The sequence below is a fragment of the Crocodylus siamensis genome, chromosome 10 (genome assembly GCF_052110815.1).
Source record: "Crocodylus siamensis isolate JL-2025a chromosome 10, ASM5211081v1, whole genome shotgun sequence".
Lineage (NCBI taxonomy): Eukaryota > Metazoa > Chordata > Crocodylia > Crocodylidae > Crocodylus > Crocodylus siamensis.
This window is the reverse complement of record NC_143404.1, coordinates 32,993,821-33,015,096: the sequence shown is the minus strand read 5'-3', so window position 1 is coordinate 33,015,096 and position 21,276 is coordinate 32,993,821. Positions and strand designations below refer to the sequence as shown.

At 41.5% G+C, this 21,276-nt stretch overlaps 1 protein-coding gene across 4 annotated transcripts in view; it reads left to right on the top strand.

Moving 5' to 3' along the window:
* FBXW11 (F-box and WD repeat domain containing 11) overlaps nt 1-21,276 on the top strand; it is a 113,660-nt gene that overhangs the window by 9,488 nt on the left and 82,896 nt on the right. The window contains exons 2-3 of one of the 4 annotated variants that reach the window (XM_090064487.1): nt 1,922-2,001; nt 13,664-13,765. The exons of 1 other annotated variant lie outside the window; for it this stretch is intronic. In XM_090064487.1, coding sequence (XP_089920613.1) covers nt 13,715-13,765 — 51 coding nt within the window. In that variant the 5' untranslated portion in view covers nt 1,922-2,001; nt 13,664-13,714. The remainder of the gene's footprint in view (nt 1-1,921; nt 2,002-13,663; nt 13,766-21,276) is intronic. 2 more of the 4 variants (XM_090064486.1, XM_090064489.1) reach the window with 2 other exon arrangements.

The window sequence follows — 21,276 nt, the reverse complement described above, 5'->3', positions numbered from 1 at the left end:
TTTATGACACGCGTATCTATGGGGTACGTGCTTGTCTGAGATGATGGCTAAAACTACTCCACTTTTCATGACTTTCTCACCTTTTTAAAATAAGATGATGTATTAGTGTTTTTTATTACCTTGTAATCTGTATTCTGAATTTATCTTTGACTCATAGTTTATCAGTTTTTTTCAGTTGCAACTTGTAGCTGGTTAAAATTAAAACAGGAAGATTTTTCTGCCCAGGAAACTAAAACTAGCCAGGAGAACTTGGTCTCCATCACCCTTCTTCATCTCTAGAGTAAAATGAGATAACTGAGATGTGCTGCAGCAGATTTCCAAAGAACTCAAGTGATGCCTTCATGGTGAATTGCTCCCTCCTTTTAACATCCTTCTGACTGTTGCTTAGCGAAATAGTACATGCTGATAATGTTGGTGGCCTTTTTGTTACTAAGAAGAAATATATGAGTCATACATGGATATCTTGTTGCTTGTCTAATTACATTGGTAGCAGTCCTGGTTCTTCAAAATCAGAGATCGGACCTAATTTCTAATTTGCAAAGATTCTATCTCCTTGAAAAGTTATTTTGCCTCTGACTTAATAGAGCTATGATAAATGAATTAACACAGAGATTCAGAAAATCCTTTTGCTACTTAGATTCAGGCAGTATCAGATTTGATCGAAGCTAGTGGTATGCACAGATGATGAGAATGGCAGTTATTTATTTTTTTTCTAACATCCGTCTTCAAAGTGCTTTTGCATTCTCTTGCCTGACTTGAGACTAACAGGGCTAACTATCTCTTTCTACAAAGAGCTTTTGTTTTGATATTTGCAACACTCCTGCTGAGATCAGTGGCTTGGGTGTCAAAGGGGTTGATGAGGAGAGCCGAAGGAATGGAGAATACGGTTGCAGTTCTTCTATGGACTTTGCATAACTTACAAGTCCTGGAAAGTGTTAGATGTTTCTTCTTCCCAATGTCAGGGGAAGTAGTTTCTTAAAATGTCATTATTTGAAAATTGCTTGATGGGTTACATATGAAGGGCTCTCTGTCCTTGAGTATGCACTTTCCTGGAGCGGTATCACAGACAATACAGTAGGTACTCTTTTTGCAGTTTCCATCTTCTAATGGTTATGTTCTTGATGGTTTCCTCTAATATATTTGCTATTTCAGAACCTGAATGTACTCCTGAAAGTGCTCTGTGAACTCTCTTGATACTAGATTTCATCATTTGTTTTTAGTAGTGTAAAGAATCATTTTTTGTAATCATTATTTGGTCAAGAGTGGCTTATTCTATTTTGTGGTTTTTTTTATTTCTATATTTTAAGAAAGATAGCTCTACTGGAAATGTACTGAATGCTGGCATGATTTAGATTGCAACAGAGCCTTAGAGGTTATCTCTTCTTACTGCTCCCAGATAGGAAAACAGTTTTGAGACTTGGGAGGAAAGTCAAAGAATCACTGTAGTAAATTTAATTCATACTATGTATTTGGAAACAGCTATAGAGGAAGCATATTTTAATAGAGAGTGACCATATTGAAGGCTGAAGTGCATCTGTTTTGAAAACCACGTAGAAAACAATGGAACATATTTGTTAATGTGAATTGATGATTGATACTTTAGTATGTGCTTCATTCTTGGAGTCCTAGCTTCTTCTCTTAGCTCTCAGTCTTTGTAAAGCAAATAGTTACCCAAAAAAATGTCTTCTGGGTTGGTTGAATCAGGGCATGGAAAAGAGCAATTTCTTGTCTGTAAATATAGTTTCTTTGTCTTAGATCCACCAATCCGGTGACCCCATTAATGTAGTTGCTGCCGGAACCATGGTGTGGCATGTAGGTTGCCTTGTCTTTCTAACAGCAATAGGAGTACGTAATTGGGATTTCGTTCAAGAAAGAAGTAGATACACCAAGCTGAAGATGATTGGCTGCTCTCTTTTAACAGACAAGTCTGAGAAGGAAACCCCATTCGAATCCCCTTTCATTCTGGATTGGTGGATCTGAAGCCCAGAAACAAAGTTTCAGGTAAGAAATCACCCTGTACTATATCTTATTGCTTCTGCTTAGTTGAGTTTTTCAGAAAACTAAATATCTTGCTTTTACTACATAACCATTTGAAATATCATAGGGTGACCTAATGTTAACTATTGGTGTGAGTTTAGATTAAGAAAGGGTATGTTCAAAACACAAATGTTTCACTTGTTAGCAAGTTATGTTTTGCTCAGAGATGCATATTTCAGAGAGTTAGGATCTCTAAATTTCCTATCTCTTGTGGAACTAAAAAGCAGTATCTACACATGCATGATCTTTAAGTAGCTAGCTGATGGGACTAGAGGCAGGGGAAGAACTATGGTTCCATTTATAACATCTTTGTGATTTGTGGCTGAGAGAGATCACAATTTGGAGATCTTATTGATGAGGGTCAGTGGCATGACACTAGTCTTCCATATGATTTCTTACTGAATTATGTACTCGCTACAAGTCATAGTTAGACAATTAGTATCTTTTTATTCTAGTCCACACCAGTTTCCAGATTTGTGTTTTAACCTGTTTAAATGCAGTGTATTCAGTTCTCAGTGTGAGATTTTTAAACTTCAGTGAAACTTCATTAACTAAACATTGTGTAGGGTTCATTCTGTTAGTTTTTACAACTGATTCATTAGCATTTTAATGTTTGGCATTCAAGAACAAGTTCCCATGTGTAATGGCAGGCTTATTTTAAGCTAGGAGGGTATGAACAGGCTACTTTTGCTTAATTGTACATGTCAGGTGACTAAAAATATTTGTGTCTCTGGGAAATTTTGAAATGCTGTTGAAAGGCTGACTTGTTTAGAATTGGCTTTTTAAAAATAGCTCTGGAAGGTATTTTTATGTACTCTTTAATAGGGCTGTGCGGAGCATCGGTCACTGATTTGATTCAGCAGAGATTTGGCCTGATTCGATGTTCGAGTCTTCAAATCCGAATCGAAACAGGAGACTCTTTAATCTCTCCGAATCGATTTGGAAAGGTTTGGTGATTCTGACATAGATGCAGCTTTAAATGTTTTTTCTACATATGTCAAGGCACCAGGTAGCTCGTGAATGCTGAGATACTGAAGTGGATGGAACATCTCATGGGGGTCCCCAGCGCACTCAGTGGTGGACCCAGAAGTGGACCAGATGCACTTCCAGTCCACTTCTGGGTCCACTGCGGAGTGTGTGGGGGACCCTCCCACATCCCTGGGCTCAGTGACTGCTGCCTCCTGGGTCTGGGGGTCACCTGGGGTCTCCCCGTGTCCAATCGCCAAGCCTGGGAGGTGCGGGGGTCCCCGCATGCTTGGTGGTGGACCCGGAAGTACTTCCAGTCCACTTCTGGGTCCACTGCCAAGCACGCGGGGGCCCCCCACGCTCCTGTGGGTTGCTCCATCCGATTTAGCATCTTAGCATTCGCAAGCCACACTGGTACTTCAAGGTACGTAGAAAAAACATTTAAAGCTGTGTCTGGCTGAATCGCTGATTCTCTGAGTTGGCACTGAATCTTCAGAATCGGATTTGGCCAAATTGAATCAGGACAGCTATCCAAATCAACAAATCAAATCACTCTCCCCTGATTTGAGCCGAATTTGAATCTGAATTGAATATGGCCCATTTCACATACCCCTACTATTTACACCAGGGGTGGGCAAAATGTTGCCCGCAGGCCAGATATGGTCTGCCAGGCCATTCTATCCAGCCTACGGGGCCCCTAAAATGTTTAGAAAATTAATATTTATCTGTCCCTGGCTGCCTGTCATGCAGCCCTCAATGGCTTGCCAAAACTCAGTAAGCGGCCCTCCGCCCAAAATAATTGTCTGCCCCGGTTTCCACATATTCCCAACACTGTAGTTTCTTCTTTTAATGTGCAGCAGATTCACAGGTCAATCTCCTTTTGATATTAAATGAAGCAACACTAAACTTCTTGGTGTGCGGAAGACAGCATGCTCCTATGAGTGACCTAGCTAGTTTTTTTTTAGCTTTCTTCTATTTTCAGTATTAGTCTCAATATTGACACGTACATTAATTTAATTAGCTGCCTTTCTACTTTTAATACTTTTGGATGATCTCTGTCTGTGCTCTTTTGAAGAGAATTATTAAAGTCAATTCTTAAGAAGGTGCTATTGCATAATGTTAGTTTTATTCACATATACTTTCTTTGGTCTGTAGTCTTGTGTGTGTAGGTTCAAAATTCTGTTTGGGTTTACCAGAGTAAAACATAAGTGGGTTATTTCCTCAAGGGTACCTTTAGCTTTTTAGCATCATTTTATTTTGACTGACTTTGTTCTTTCCTGGTTAGCAGAAGGGAGTCCTTCATATGTTTCTCACTATCTTCATCCTCTAAACTATGGAGAAGTGAAACATTTATTTTAACTTTGATTTAAGGCACGTAAGTTACAATTTTTCTTATATTCAACAGATTTGAAACGGATGTTTCATGTACCCTGAAGATTTTACCTGATGGATTTACATTAGGAAACATAGACTACTTGTGGAATATTTGGTGTTAAATGTGATTTTTATCCTTGAAAAGGATATTTCTTGAAAGATGAGAGAATTTTAGTGGGAAAACTAAATATTTCTTGTTGCTATATGCAAACTGTTAAAAATGGGTTTTAATGCCTAATTGCCGATTGAAAACAAGTTAATCAATTTGTAGGTTTTTTAAATGATTTGTATGATTTTTTTTATTGTCATTTTTGAAAGACTAAAAGGGACTGATCCTGTTGAAGGCAACATGCTATTTGTGTGTGTAAAACTAGCATGTGTATAAGTATTGAGATGTTTAGAGTCTAAATTTTGTGCAGCATTTAAAACTTAAATTTTATTTAATAATAATAATAATAAACCTTTTAAAGATAATTGTAAGAGAATTACAGTTGACATGCAAACAGTGAACAGTGTTTATAACCCAAACACTACAGTGCTAAGAACATGTATTGAAGCTCTGTATCTTAACATGTAAAGTTGAGACTTTATGGCTGTGTCCAGATGAGTGTGGCTATGCAGTCTGAACACAGCCTGGACAGTCTATGCATGTCTGTTGTGTCACATACTTCATGTTTAGTTGTTCTCCATGCTACAAGAGAGCAGCACAGAGGGTTTCTTTGACCCTTCCACAAGTCAAAAAAATTTTCAGAGGAAAAAAAGCAAAGCGTATGCATGAGCAGCGTGTGCCGTTCAAAAGCAGAGTTGGGCTGCCTGGAGCTGTGCTGTGGCTGCTGGCCAGGCTCTGCATGGCAGAATTGTTGTTGCCGCAGCCCCAGGAAGCTCCCGGGACCCCAGGTAAGGCGGGGTCCTGGGAGCCCCATCCCTTCTGGGGTAATTTGCTGTGCACTAGAGGTCACATGGCATGCACGTTCCCTGGGGAAACCTAGTGGTGACACAAGGTATGCCACTGTTAGTTGTTTCTGTAAAGCCAAACATCCACACCACTTGTGGACGTGGACTGTGGGCGCAGACAGAAGTGCAGCTCCCAGTTGTGACTTGGAAGGATTTTTGCAAAGTATTCCTAGTTACAACTTTACACCTAACCAAACAGAAGTTCAGTCTTGGTTCCAGGGGGGAGGGGAGTGGCTGGGAGCCTGAAATCAGGTTCCCATAGAAGTGGCCAGGCCATCTGCCAGTGCTTGCTGTTTTTAGAATGAGTGGGGAAAAAGCAGCTGAGGGAGCTCATTCTTGGGGCTCCCTAGTTGGTGCTGAAGGGTGGGGTGGTTGAATTGGAGCCCTCCCACCTCAGGGGAGGGGGAGGGAGGGAGAGCTGCAGTACATCTGCTCCACCCTGGGGGTGGGGTGGGGGGGGGCTTGAAATCCCCCCAGACTGAACTCCCTCTCCTCTCTTTCCCTCCTCCTGTTCTAAAAACAGGGACAGGCTGGGAGCTGGACAGACACAAGTTACAAAAGACTCTACATTTTGTAAGATTTGTATTCCATACTCCATGCATTTTTTAACCTGTTTGCAGCTGTGCACTCATTTGGTCACAGCTATAAACTGCTTTCTGTGGCCAGATCAGGCAAAAATTGTCACTTTTTTCTGCACCTCCTATGGTAAGGCAGGCAAGTTTAAGTATATATGCTTTATTTACTTTGGACAAATAGAGCATGCTAGCACATGTTGGTTGACCAGCACATTTTAAGTACCTTTTACCTTATAGCTTGAAATACATCTGAGCAATCTGTATCACGACTTACTTCCTAGACAAGCTTCAGCAATGTTTACTCAACTCCTGTGCTGTACATATGTACTTTGTCACATTGCAATCCCAACTGTAGTTTTCCTTTCTGTATTTCATGTTGTTTTCTTAGATCTGATACAGTATGGGGCACCTCTTGTGTTACTTCTGACAGCAAGAAGAAAGGATTTTTGCTGGTCTTTCAAAATGTACTGTTTGTATGTAACGACCATTTTGCCAGTTTAGACAGGAACACAGTGGATTTTTTTTTTTTTTTAGTTATGGGGTGACAAGGGAGGTATGTGTAAAAGGGATGCTAGATTTATTATAGATGTTCTTTGTATTAGAAAACACTGCTTGATATCAGTTAACTGTGCTTAAAGTGATGTGCATGGGATTGTGTTTTTTGTGAATATTCTTGGATCGTTATGAAAACAAGATATTGCATTTTATGAGTCTTATGCTGCTGAACAAATTACAGTGGAGTGAGATTGTTATTATGCTTAAGAACAATCATTTAAATATTGTCTCCGCTGCACCCGAAGTCCTTTTGTAGTATTTATTTTGCTTTAGCAAATTCATGTATTGATCTTCAAGGAGCAAAATGGGACTGCATTATCAGTCACATTCCCATTAATTTATATTGTCCTACAAAGAACTACTGTTTGGTTATGTGGAGAGCTATTGTAATCTAATTACTTTCCATTTATATCTTGCTTTGAACTTACTGATGTTTCATGCAAGATTCTTCCCAAAATTTAAGTAGATGGTCTGTGCGAGGCTGTATCACTGAGATAACTTGTTTTTGAATGGCCATCATCCAGCTTAACTAGACTGTTACTCAATGAAAGAGACTCAAAGATTGGTTTCACAATCTCTTTCTCTCTCTCTCTTTTTTGTAAAAAAAAAAAAAAAGATGATGAAAAATGGTAAGAACTTTCACAGATAAGTTTTTAAGTTGAGTTTGTGGATTATAATTGTATGTTTACCTTGACTTCTGAGAAACTCAGTTTTAAAGTGTTTTAATTTTGTGCTAAAATTACAAAGTAAATTGAGATTTTTGCACAATGACAACTTGGCCATGAATAAAATGAGAAAGTAACCCTTTCTAAATGAAGCAGAATTTCTGTTTCACAACAGTGTATTTCAGAGATGTTATAAACACAATATTCAGACCTAACCAGACACTGAAAATTGGATATGGCATTCCATTGGAAACTGTCAGGTTTTAGTTGATTTTTTTTCTTTCTTTTTGACTACACAAACATAACAGCAATTCCATGGCAAAGAACTTGGAAAAATCACAACAGGTCAGAATGTTTTTAACATTTTGGGTTTCTATTTGAAATTTCTCATTCTGTCTTGTGAATCTTCTTTGCACACCCAACAGTGCCAATATTGCAGTATCCTGTAACACCCTTGAAAGGATCTCAGAGTGCCACAGGGTGCTGTAGCACCCTGGTTGAGAACTGCTGGTATAGAGCAGGGGTCAGCAACCCCCGGCACATGTGCCGAGCATGGCACATGAGGCCATTTTTCTTGGCACGCATTGTGGCAGCGGGGGGGAGGGAAGGGGCAGCAGTTGTTTGCGGCTGGCCCCAACTCTGGGTAGCTGCTGCCAGCGGGGAGCCCAGACTGCTCTCAGCAGGCAGCTGGGATGCATTAAGCCCTGCTGGGAGCAGTTGGGGCTCAGTGGCTATCAGTAGCAACCCAGAGCCAGGGCCAGCTGCAGCCAGGAGGCTACAAACAGCTGCTACTTCCCTGGCCGTGGCTCCAGTGCATGCCAAGGAAAACTGCCAACGCAGTGCTGGCACCTGTTGCTTTCCTGGAGCCTGGGACTGGGAGAGAGCTAGGGCTGGAGGTTGGGAGGGCAGAAGCTGTTCGAAGCCTCCTGGCTGCAGCTGGCCCCAGCTCTGGGTTAGCTGGTGATAGCCATGGAGCCCAGGCTGCTCTCAGCAACTGCCTGAGAGGATGGAAGCAGTGCTGCAAGCAGCCTGGACTCCATGGCTATCACCAGCTACCCAGAACCTGGGCCAGCTGCAAACATTTGCTGGCTCTCTGCCCCTGCCCGTGCTCCGGGGAGGCAGCAGATCCTGCTGTGCTGCCCTCACAGCTGCTTTTGCAGAGCAGCCTTGGAACCTGGCACAGCAGGGCACAGTGGGGGCCGCAGAAAGCTGCTGCTCTGAGCTCCCTGCTGTCCTGGCCACACTTTCCCTGCAGGCGGGGCCAGCAGCAAGGGGCACAACTCTGTGCTGCCCATGCTGCTCCTGTGCACATGGGCGAAGTGCAACACAGGCAGCGTGGAGCTTGTAGCAGCAGGCAGCTTCCCTGTGTGGTCCCTCTGTGCACTGCTGCTGTGGGTCACATGTGCTGTGCTCCTGGCCTTGCTGCCCTCCCCTGGGCCCTCTGGAGTGCAACGTGTGACCTGGAACAGCAGTGCACTGAGGGGCCTCACAGGGAAGTTGCCTGCTGCTGCAAGCTCTGCACTACCTGGGTTGCACTTCCCCTGTGTACACAGAAGCAGTGTGGGCAGCATGCAGGGTTGTGCCCCTCATTGCTGCCCCCGCCTGCAGGGGAAGTGTGTCCAGGGCAGCGGGGAGCTGGGAGCAGCAGGCAGCTTTCTGCACCCCAAAGCTGCACCCTGAAAGTAGGGTTCCAATGCTGCTCTGCAGAAGCAGCGGCAAGGGCAGCACTGCGGGGAGCATCCCGGCATCTGTTGCCTCCTTGGGGCTGGGAGGCGGCTGGGGCTGGAGCGGAGAGGCTGCAGATGTTTGCAGCTGCCCCAGGTTCTGGGTAGCTGCTGATAGCCACAGAGCCCAGGCTGGAGGCAGGGGGTTGGGTGCGGGCAAGGGGCAGCAGGGCCAGGGGGCAGGGACTTTGGGTGGGGGACAAGGCATGCGAGCAAGTCATCTTGCCACGTACTCCCTGCCCTCATTTTGTTTTTCTGGCATGCCAGCACTCCGGCACTTTCCAAGGTAGGCATTGTGGGTTTTTTTGGCACTCCAGCCAAAAAACGTTGCCTACCCCTGGTATAGAGCCTTCCTTGAGCTGTCCTAGAGAGCTAGGGGCAAGTCATTCCTTTTGAATGACTCTAAATTATCACATCTTTTGTAGAATAAAAATAATTTTTAAGTTTCAGTTATTCAAATGCTTCTACAGACTTTAATTTTGGGGACACTCTCTCAGTATTTCTTGATTTATTAGAATACTTTTGTGCGTGTCATATTGCAGTTTTGTGAAACAGTTCCAAAGCTAGTGGCACTATAAACTACATACCAGGGAACTAATGTTCATACTTGTAAAGGAGGTCATAAGAAATTCTGATGCATGTGAAAAAACAGACCATTTCCCTGTCATGACTCCTAATCTGAAAAGTTCTTTTTGCATTAGCTGATGTTCCACTCCTGCTGATATTACTCACTTGAATGGGTTAACGGGTAGCAAATTCTCTGTAGGTAGTCTGGCTACATATTTAAACTTTTCTGTTGGTTAAAGTAATTAATTAATAGCATAACTGATTGTAATCCCAGCAAAATGATTTCCGTATACCACTAGTATCCCTGATGGGTATAACGACCTGTGAAAGATCAGAGCAGTGATTCAGCAATTCATTTGTACTGTCTCAGACAGTGATACCTGTAATTTCAAAATACATTGTAGAAAAGGAAAAGCCTCTCTTCCTACCTATATTAAATCCCCCTGCCTCTTGCACCTTAAAGAGTGAGAGAGGATTTGGTTTATTTTAGCCTGCATACTCCAAAGGTTGGTGTTGTTATCAACTTTGCTTATGCTTTTACAGTATTTGGTTGACCATCTATCAGTGAACTATGCAGGTGGCCTATGCGTACTGTTTGCAGTATTGCTTTGAACACAGAGTTTTCTGCAGCTGACTTGGAGTACTCCTGAGCGTACATGTCTGACCAGTTCTCTTACTTCATCCTAAATAATTCTGCTGTGATTTATCAAACTTCCCCCTTTCAGGCGAGTATCCCTTGATTTATCCAGTTTCTCCATACTTAGTAATTATTTTGATTGATCTCTGTGAAGCTTTGTAAATTGGTCTAATAGTGAAGCGGTAATAAAAATTCAGTTCAGTCAGTAGTGAAATTTACTGTGCGTTCTGATTTGGTGATCCTGGTTTTTTGGATGTCCAGTACTTCTGCTATTGTTTTTAGTGCCTTTCATCTAACAAATAGAAAACTAATTAGCATAAAATATTAAAGGGGAGCGCTGCTGGTGTCTCTAGTAATGTGCTTTAACTTGACTTAAATTTCACCCTCCCCCCAACTTTTATCCACTGGGGGCGGGGAAGAAAAAAGACTGACATGGTCCAAGCCAAAAGGTCCAAATTTCATTTAATTTTTGACATTAGAAATTTGAAGATCTCTAGGAGTAACTTTATGCATTACTTTATTTTTGCACGTTTTTCATCCTTCCTTACTTTTACAGCATTAGAGTTGGATGAGATTAATTTAACATGAAATGTGGAAACTGCCAATGTAGTGTCACATTTTTGATTGCCACCAGCTCTACCTGTTGCCACCTCATCATTCCCTCCCCCTCTGCCACCCCAGTTATCAAAAATAACTCAACAAAAGAAGCTTACAGGTAGCTACTTATTCCTTATTGTGAACATGCACTCTTTGATACTACTTTTTGTACACAAATATAGTGATAGCTATGTGTCTCGGCCTTTCCTTTATTAATCCTTTTCTTAACGTCTTTGTAATACTATTAAAAAAAATCTCCTATAGTTTAAACTTGACACAGATATTTGAAGTGATTTTGCCCATTGGATTTTAAACTCATTTGAAACTTATTTATGGGTTTCCTTTGGTTTTACTTTCTCTCTGCCTAAAGGACGTTTTAAAAACCCAACTTGGTAAAGGATCTAGAACAGTGGTTTCCAACCTTTTTTTGGCCATGGACCAGCACGGGGGCGGCAGAGCAAACTACCTCCCTCCTGGGGGCTTCCTTGCCCCCCCAGCTTTAACCCTGCATGTTACCACTGGCATCAGAAGCCTCTCGCCCTGTTGAATGGGGGTTGGGGGGCTTATGCCACGATCTGGCAGCCACCGTGGCCCGGTGGTTGGGAACCTCTGATCTAGAAGCTCGAGTGAGTGACTCTGGTGAATCCACACATCTAATCCATAAAATAAAATTTTAGGTAACTGCATATAGTAACATGCTACATGATAGTAAATGAATGAGTCAATATCTGATGGGTTGTTTCTCCTTATGGTATCAGGCAACTAAATCAAAGATAAGCAAACTCACCAGCCTGAGATTTTTTTTGATAAGTCTTTGAGCCAGACAGTTCAATTACCAGTTGAATGTTGAAAAATTTTGGCATGCTTGGTTTGAGATCTTTCATCTTTAAATCTGAGTGTTACAACATTTTATTCTATGGTTTTCTTCTGAAATGACTTTGCTTGACAATGTCTTCTGAAATTTGGACCTTGTTTTTTTTCTGCTGTAGCTATGGATTTATTAATACAGTTTAGGGAATAAAATTTTGGGTGTGGATACAATCATGTATTACAAGAAAAATTACATCCCAAGGCTCTGGGAGTTGGTGAGTGAGTGAAAATCAACTTCAGATTTTAAATGTTAACTTTCCAGTAACTAGATGGTTCATGGTTATGCTTAGATATTGGACAAAAAATACTAGAATATTAATATTTGCAGTCTTGCATCCGTATAAAAATGTAAAGATCATTGATGTAACTAACTTAAATACAACCATGGTCACTGACATTCATAATATGGTAAAATCCCTGTTATCCGGTACTTCACCAACCGGAATACCTTATTAACTGTAATTTCGGCGCTGCGTTAAAAGTGGCAGGATGCACATGGCGTTGTGCCACTTTGCCTCCTGCTGGGGGGCAGGGGGGAAGCTCGCATGTGGTAGGCACTGCCGCCTACCACCCTGTACTGTGGCTGCCACTCTGTATGCGACTGCTGCCACCCCACCTTCCCCCGCCATGCAGCCAGAAACCCTGTGCCCCAGGTAACCGGCACTTCTAGCTTACTGGCACCCCTGATTCCCCACTCGTGCCAGAGAACAGGGATTTTACTGTACATTAAAAGAGAGAATTTGAGTAATTCATAATATCTACACAATTTTTGGCCGCCTTTTCTCTTTATACTTTCTCAATTTTAGCAGAGGAATAATCTTGAACAGAAAAACATGGAGGAAAGCTTATTAGAAAATAAGATCTTAACCTCTTCACTTGCTTGGGACCCCTTCTCTCAGTACTAGCACTAAGCTGCATTTCTTGGGTTTCCATTTGGAGTTGTACTGTTTTTGACTTGGTTAAACTTTTTTTCAAGTTAGATTGATTTGGTGTGTTTCACAAGTGTTTGTAGCTTTTGTTAATGAGAGAAGCTAGGACTGCCAGATTTTCAGAGTTGGGTATACCTGCTGCTTAGTTGTGAATAACTGAAATTACTTTTTGTTATCTTAACTCTACTACTATAGCCTGAAAAAACGATCCTGTAAATATGATGTTATAGGATTCTAAAGCTTCTTTCTAGCTTCTGCATCTAACTTCTTTTTTAAGTTAAGAACAAAAACAAAACAAAACACTTCTAACTTCCACTCCAACAGCCTGGAATCTGTCAGTGGCTTTTCCTGTTACTCATGATAAAGATTTTGCAGGCCAAATGCTGCAGTTGCATCTGTGAAGCGACAAAATTTTGTCAGTTAAGTCAGTGAAGATAGCACACCTATAATTTAAGTGGGTTTGGGTCCTGAAATTGAAATACTGTGTGTTTCTGAGGAAGAGTAAAATACTTATCTTCTTGTGCTCCTTTTTTTATTGGAAAATGAGTATTGTCTTAGAACATCACCAGTTAACTACCTGATGATAAAGGAGCCTTTTCAGTTAAGCCTACAGTAGGATGCTGTAGATGTTTGATGTACCTTGGGTTTGTGCTGAAGGTGAAACCTTGTTTATTATCATATTGTTTAACACAACTCCTCAAGATAATATTTTAATGGCCCCACTTTCTAGTGCATACAAGCTCATAGTATGATAGCAAAAGTAAAATGTAGTAAAATCCATTAGGCAAATATATAACTCAGTATACCTTCTCAGTAGATACCTAAGTTAAAAAAAAAAAAAAAAAAGCCACTTTCCAAAACGTTTTGACGATAATGTACCTGAATGCAAAATTTTGGACTAGTTTGAGAGCAGAAAACATTAGACATAAAATGAAGACAAAGTATGAAGTTATCATCTGGACTGCTCAAAAAGTCACCAAGAGTGAACAGTTGGGATTGGAGAAGCCAGGGCCTTATCCTTTGTAGAATGGGGGATGATGTAGTATAAAAAGACCTTCAAGAGTTATTTTACTGTTGGCCACTAACCATTGATTAACATAGACATTAACATAAATAACTATCCACTTTAAAGTACTAATGAGTTGCCTGCGTTAAGTGATTCGTTGTGGCATCTAACTGCTTCTTCTCTTCCTTCCTTTTTGTCACCCTGCAGTGTTCTGTGCCAAGGTCTTTGTGGCTAGGCTGCTCCAACCTGGTAGAGAGCATGTGCGCACTGAGATGCCTGCAGAGCATGCCCAGTGTCAGATGTCTCCAGGTGCCTTTCTTCTTTCTTGTTGTAAATGTGTTATGCGTATGCTGTGAACATTGTTAAACTCTCTCAGGACTCTGTTTAATCAAATTGTTAAGTCTGCTAAATGTTTTTTGTGCATCCTCTGAAATCTTCTACTTTTAACTATTTTGTAGGTGTCATTGTTAAGGGTTTGTTTTTTTTTTTGTAATATAGGGTTTTTCTTTGGGGGGGTGGTTAGTGAGCTGTCTTGCTGCTTGTCTTACTGCAGTTGTGATACAACTAGCATAGTTATGCATGTTGCCTGATATGTTTTGCTTTGTTACTTTAATTTTAAAATTAGCTTTGCCAATTCTTTCTCTTTGCATTTGCAGTGTCCTTAATGGCCTGTAATAAAAATGAATTGAATTTTCATTTGAAGATGATGAGCTTGTTTTTACTAAGTGTGCTCCAGGTTACAGCAGAAATACACTATAATGTGCATGTTTGAATACGAGTCAGTGTTATTAGCATGGAAACATGGAGGGAATTTTTTTGACTTACTAGTTCTTTATCATCTTAAAATAATTTGAAACTAAGTATGCCGGCTTACTATAAAGATAAGACTTACATCTCAAAATCCTTTACTGTTCATATGAAGTAAATGATTTAAATTATAGGTGAGGAGGCAAATTGTTATTTCCATGTTTGGGGGGAGAACTTATGCAAATCTTACAGAAATTCTATTTTTTTTAAAGTAATGCTGCTTCATATTTCAGACACCCCCAACGATTTGACTTTATTTAAAATATAAGTAATATAAATATAAGTAATATAAGTAATATAAAAGCCATTTTAACCACTCATTTGTATGTATTAGAGTTTGTTTAATGATGTTTTTTGAAGATTAAACCATCTCAGTATTAGTGGCCTAACCTGTTTCATATGTACAGGAATGCAAATATACAATGAATTGCTTTTGTGAATGGAAGTCTTGTCAGTTTGTGTTCTGTTTGAACTTCAGTGAACTGATCAACTCATAAACACCCTTCAATGATGCATGTTTTTGACAACAGTTTTATTGTAAAAAAAGCAACTCTTTCCATTCTGGCAATTTCTCAAGGTTAAGTTTTCAAAATGTTGATATTAAAGAGCAAGTATAAACAGTAACAGAAAAAATAAAGAACTAAGTTTTTCAAAAGGCCTACATTTTGAAAGCGTTTTTAAGAAGCAAATTCTCTGATCCACTCTGTGTCCATGCCACAACGCCATGCCAAACACTGATTGAAATAGTAATCCTTACCACAATGATTGAGAGCATTGATACTGCTATTTGTTGTGATTAATATAAGCCAAGTGACCAGCCTGTTCCTAAATGTTTGAATGTAACAGTCTCAGAGGAGGAAGACAGATTTTGTTGTGGTAGGGGTTCATGTAGTTTTACTGGGTTGGGACCCCCAAATCAGCTGTAGTTGCTTGTCATCAGTGGCTATAAATTGTGACAGAATTAGTTTCATAGCAAGAAATTGTACTTCATTTTTTGAGGTATGCAGGCGGTGCTGTTGGATATAATCTAGTAGGTAGAATCTGGTATACTGGGTGGACAAGGCATGGTAGTAGAGGGCATTTAGGAGATGCTCAACTGTTACAAGCATAAGGGGCTGTACGGTTAAGGTCACAACGTTTTAAATTGTTCTGTTTGGGATAGAGGAAAATATGGGAAAGGAGGAGATGGGTAAACATATTTGCTTAATTGCTTTTTTCTTCAATTTTGCATCAGCACCCAGTCACATTTTGTGATCTGTTTTGAGAACTGGGTTTTCAGAATGGGAGTGTTATTTTCACCAACCCTTTCAAAAACAGCAGTGTCTTTCAGGAGAAACAGTTTCAGGACAAACAGTTGTAGAATTAATTTCTCAAAAATGTAGCGAGATTAATTGGTCATATTCATGAGCTCAGGGAGCATATTTCTGGTGAGATTTGCTCTTGCTCATAACATCTCTAAGACTTGGACATTGTAAGACATTCTTTACCATTGAATCTCATAGCTTTGAGATGTTATCACCACCCTGTTTTATACATCAGCTTTTGAAAAGTTTCAGTCAAGTAGGTTTACAGTAAAATCAACACAGTTATTCCACCATAATTACATTTTCATTAAAGCAATAATGAACCAGCCATATTGGCCACTAACGATCCGATTGCTGATATGCAGCCTGACAGCTTAGAAAGTAGCATCCAGCTGGTAAGTCTGTGAGGGAGAAGGGGCATGGGTGAGGGCAGATTGAGGTTCCCATGGTGAGGGAGGGTGTGGGGCTAGGGCAGAGGAAGGGGCAGGCGCTGCACAGGCGGGGTGGGAGCTGTAGCCAGCTTGTCCAGGGGTGGGGAGGGGCGGAAAGGGGGGCAGCTACTGCTGCTCTGTGTACCCTGAGGGAGGCATTGAGGCATGTCCTCCCTGGGTTTGTGCATTAGGTGAGGGCAGGCTGCCCTCTGCATGCTTGGGGCTGTGCTGAGCTCTTCCTGGCAGGGGCACCTGTGCTTGGGTTGGGCAGGGGTAGGGTAGGCAGCAGCAGCACTGGGAAGAGGGTTTATAGGGAGGCTACAGCCACCCCAGAGTTCGCCATAGTTCCCCATCCCTGTGCTGTTGCCACCTGCCCAAAGTGCAGCCCCAGCCTAGCCCCCCCACCGGGAAGAGGCTGTAAAGGGCAGTCTGCCCTTGCTCCAAGCGCAGATTGGGGGGGCATATGCCCCCCATCTTCCCCTATGGTTTGCACAGCGGCGGGAGCTGCCTCTTCCCCACGTCTCCTGGACTAGCTGCTTGTGGCTCTGCCCCTACCCCTGCTCCAGCCCCACTCACTCCCTCACCATGGGGGCCTTGATCTGCCTCCCCATGCCTCTTTCCCACCCCCAGACTTAATGGCTGGACACTGCTCTCCATGCTGCTGGGCTGCACTCCTGGCCCCATGCATGCAAAAAAAAAAAAAAAGAAGCTAATTGCCAATAATGTAAATTTGCCTTTTATCTGTGCTGATACGATATGGACTGATTATATCGATGCACCTGTAAAAACAATTGAGGGTAGAGAGAAATTAATATAAATGAAATGTCCAAGATTAATTTTTTTTAGTTAAATGCCTTTTTTCATAGTTTGTGACACTTCAGTAATAAAGGTGTTGCATTCTCTATTTCAGTTAGAAAATCAGACTGGATGAGTTGGAACCCCCCCCACCCCCAGCCATCCTGACAGCTCAAGCTTGTTCAAGACCCTCCCTGCAGATACCTGGCTCCTCTGTAGTGAGAGTTATTTTAGGCATGAAAATACTAGGGAAGGTTGTAGAGGGTAACTGCATGCTGTCCTGGGCTAGTTCCAAACTCTTTGCAGGCCATATCCAGCCTATGGGCCATAGGTTGCCAGTCCCTGCTGTCTTTTAACACTATGGTGCATATCGTTGAATGTGCTGTATAGTGCCACAGTTGAAAATAGACACCTGTTGTGACATCAGTACAGCATCTAATAATTACACCCCCCACAAAAAAAAAAGTAAAAGACCTGTGTCTGGGTTTGTGGATTTGTGTAATGCAGCAGCTCTGAGAACTTAAGTGTTGTGATATTTAGTATTAGCAAGCTTTGATGTACATTTGTCAGTTAGAATTTAGCATAACTGCCATGAAAAGTCAGCGTATCAAGAAGTAACATGCACAATATATGTTTACTGTACCACCTAATGTTACTAGATAACTGTTAAAAGATCCATTACTGTGTGAATGTTCAGCTTAACATCTCAAATGGTGGCGTAGTTTAAAAGTTGCTCACAGTGGTTTTAGCATTGATTGTAAGGATAGAAAAATATATCAATTCTCACCTCTACCCATCTACTCTGTAGAAATTTCCCTGGCACTTGTAGTTCTGCAGGTTATAGCTCTTTCAGCATTAAGCTTTGCTTGATATATTCTGTTCTGGGTCAGCTCTCTTGAGGATTCTTGTAGGAAGGGAGTGGGTTTGCTTTCATTGCATAATACTTGTTAAGCAAGGCATTGCCAAATATTGTTTCAGATATAACCCAAAACAAAGATTATGGAATTTGTGAAATCCTATTTATATAAAGGTGTATATAATGGTGACCAATGGTGTATCTGTTTGGGACTTTTTTATTTCAAATTGAAATGTTTTAGATGAAATAACATCATGCTGGTGTCTGCAACCCAAATAAAGCCATGCTGGCTAGTCAAGGAAAATTGAAAGGGGTTTTTTCATTCCCCAGTAGCAGCCCATTACTTACCCTTTTCTAGCCTCAGTATTTCCAGGTTTAAATTAATGATCAAAAAAAAGAATTATGGTTTCTGTACATCACTAGCTTCATGTCCCAATAGCACAAACAAAGGCAGTACAGAAACTAACTGCTAGTTCAGAAGGGGAGTTAAATGGTCCCTTCATCCATAGACGCAGAGTAGGTTCATGCAGGTAAGACTCATTTTTATGTACGTTTAGGTCCTTTGAACTAATTTAATTGACCAGAATGTGAAACAGGCCAGTATTAAATAGATTTAGAGATATAACACTTCAAGAAGAAAGAATGATGAACTTGTGATTGTTGAGATTAGATTTGTTTAGTTTCATTAGTAGGTCACTAGCATTCCTAATTAACCAGAACTTCATAAAATTTAGCATAGTATTTGACAAATGTTATCTGATGCCAGTGAACTGGATTTCACTTTCCAAATGAGGGCTGACCATTGCTCATTCTATAGTCCAAGAGTTTTCAACCTTTTTCTTCCTCCTCTTTTCACCCCCCCCCCACATGCTGTAAAAACTCCACAGCATCAGTGTCCTTCACTTCCAAACCAAAGGGCCCCACCTTGCCAGCCCTACTGGTGCCCCTTGCTCCTGACCTGTAGTCCCTTGGCCCTGCTGATTCCCCTCACTACCAACCCACTGCTTCCAGCCCCTCAGTGTGTGTGGAGGGGAGGGTGGCAAGACTTGTTGCCACCACCTGGACCCCTACACCAGCTGTGCCACCGGTAGCTCAAGGAGTAATGGACTGGGAGGTGGGCTGTTGCCCTCATCTCCTCCCACTGCCAGCCACTCATCTGCCAGGCCACAGTTCTATCCCACTGCCATGGCCTAGCCATTGCCACTCCCCTTAGGCTGCCTGCGCTGCCACCCACCCCACTTCCCTTCTGAGTAGAACTGTGGCCCAGCACATGAGCAACTGGCTGCGAGAGGAGGTGAGGACAGCCCCCTCTCTCCCCTCCCCTTGGTCCATTATTCGTTGCACTGCTGGTGGTGCAGACAGTGCGGGGGTACTGGGAACAGCGATGAGTCTCACTGCCCCACTCCACCCTCTTGCATCAGGTTCTGCCTGCTGGGCAACAAATATGGCTTCTGTCCATGCCAGTCTGGCCAGGCTGCAGCCCTGTGCCTGCTGTGGGTGCACAAATCTGTGTTGTATCTCCCCCCACCTTGCTGTTTTGTCCCTCGTACACAGACCTCCTGAAACCTGCTCACGGCCCCCCAGGAGGCTGTGGACTCCCAGCTGAGAACTGCTGCTATAGTCCCATGTATTTTTCTTTGGTTAATTGCTTTAGTTTGTTTTCAGTCTGGATTCTGGAAGTTGTTGGGGAATAAAGAAACATTTCTAGCCAGCAGGCACTAATTCATATTTTTGCAAGTTGAATTTCATACTGCCTATTCTACTTCTCAGTGCAGATATCAGTTGTATATTTAAGCAGGGCCATAATTTTGTCATATTGGTGACAGAAACAGTCAATTCGAAGAAACTGGCTGGGAGAGTTCATTACAAGCATCAGCGTGTGGACATCATATTGGATCATGGGAGGTGTAGTTCAGCAAGGTATACTGGCTTATGGGAAAGCCTGGAGGCATTGGCCTTCCAAACTTGCTGCTCCCATCAGCAGCATGGAACATACACCAAGCACTATTAAGTAATCTTTCCATGGATAGATTATGCTTCTTTTTTCCCCTGCAACTCTATTGTGGAATTCATTAAAAATTATCAGGTAAAAAGCAATCATCATTGTAAGTCACTCACCTAAAATAGATCGCATCATCTGGTGTCTAGATACTGAAATCAATATATCACTAATGCCTTAGTGCAGGTGTTCTTGAAGACACTATTGATATTGGGGCCTCATTTTGTTGACCACTTCATGAACTTAAAATAGATTGTCCCTGCTCCAGAGTGCATCTCTTTAGAGGCATGGCCCTGGAATTGAATCTAAACAGGTTCAAAGAACCATTTACTTAGTCCTTCTTTTGCTTGGCATCTGATTTCAAGTTCAAGGGCCTAAATGAAAGAGATGGATAAACTTGACTTGCTGTGTTAAGAGACATTAGTTTTATTTCTGGTTGTGTAATATAGCATGGGTCATGTAAGAACATCTTTATCTTTTCGAGTTATCTCTTCACTTTGGATATAATTTAGAGATATGTGCTTTATCTGATGCCTATCAGTAAGGGCTGAAAATAAGTCATGCTGTGCTTTTCAAGTTGTGCTCCTGCAATGTAAAGGAAATATTTTGCTTAATTAACATTAATAAACTTATTTAGCATTTAAAAAAATAACTTGTAAGGTATTGTCATAGGATAGCAAAGATTGTGGGTATTGACGTCTCACTGGTATTTGAACAGTATGCATAATAATGAAAGTTCATTTAAGAAAACTTTGGGAGTAAATTAATGGGTGAAAACAATGACATTTTTCTTTCGTCAACCAAATGCTATTCAAATAATTTCTTGTATCCTTTGCTTTTTTTTTCATTTTCTTTCCTTTCTTGCCTCATTTACACTTATTTTTTAGCATAGTAGTTCATTGTTTAGGTTTTTGGAGTTGTATTCAGGATTTATTTCCTTCCCACTCCTCTCCCCCCTCCACCCACGAAGTGCCATATATATTGATCCTGTAGTGTTTAGTTCATTTTGCTTCCACGTTATTCAGTTTGTTGCATCATTCCTCCCTCCCCTTTTCATGTCCACTCCTGTGCTCATTCACAGGACTTGAAAACTTCCATTTAAGATAACTCATCTCAGTAGCCACAGCCAGCTAAGATACCTCAAGGGCCAGTGCCTACATAATAAAGTAACTTTCTCTGTAAAGTACCAGAGGAGAGTGCTAGATGTTTCCTGAGCACTCTGTGGTTCCTTTTCAGGAGCTTTATCTGTCACATCAGTTGTTCAAATTTTAAAGATGCCCTTACCTCTTAGAAGGGAAATAAACCCTGCAGTGTGCTCTGTACCCAGCCTCCTATCTGCTGAGAGAATGGGCTTTGAGACTTCATACTTTACTCTTCCCTCACCTTTTGACTTGCCAGAGAGGGTATGTCCAGTAATATACCTCTTTCCTAGCATTCATTTTTAGCTTCATTGCCTGTCTCTGATGTTACTCGGAGCTTTCCAGCCAGCAGCAGAATACAACTGACCTGCTTCTTTCAGTTTTATTTCCTGTGGTTTTGGGAATGTCAGTTAAAACTGACAAGACCCTTGGGACATGTCTACATCTTGTTGAACTGTGCCATCACAAAAATGTGCCCCTGCCCTTTGC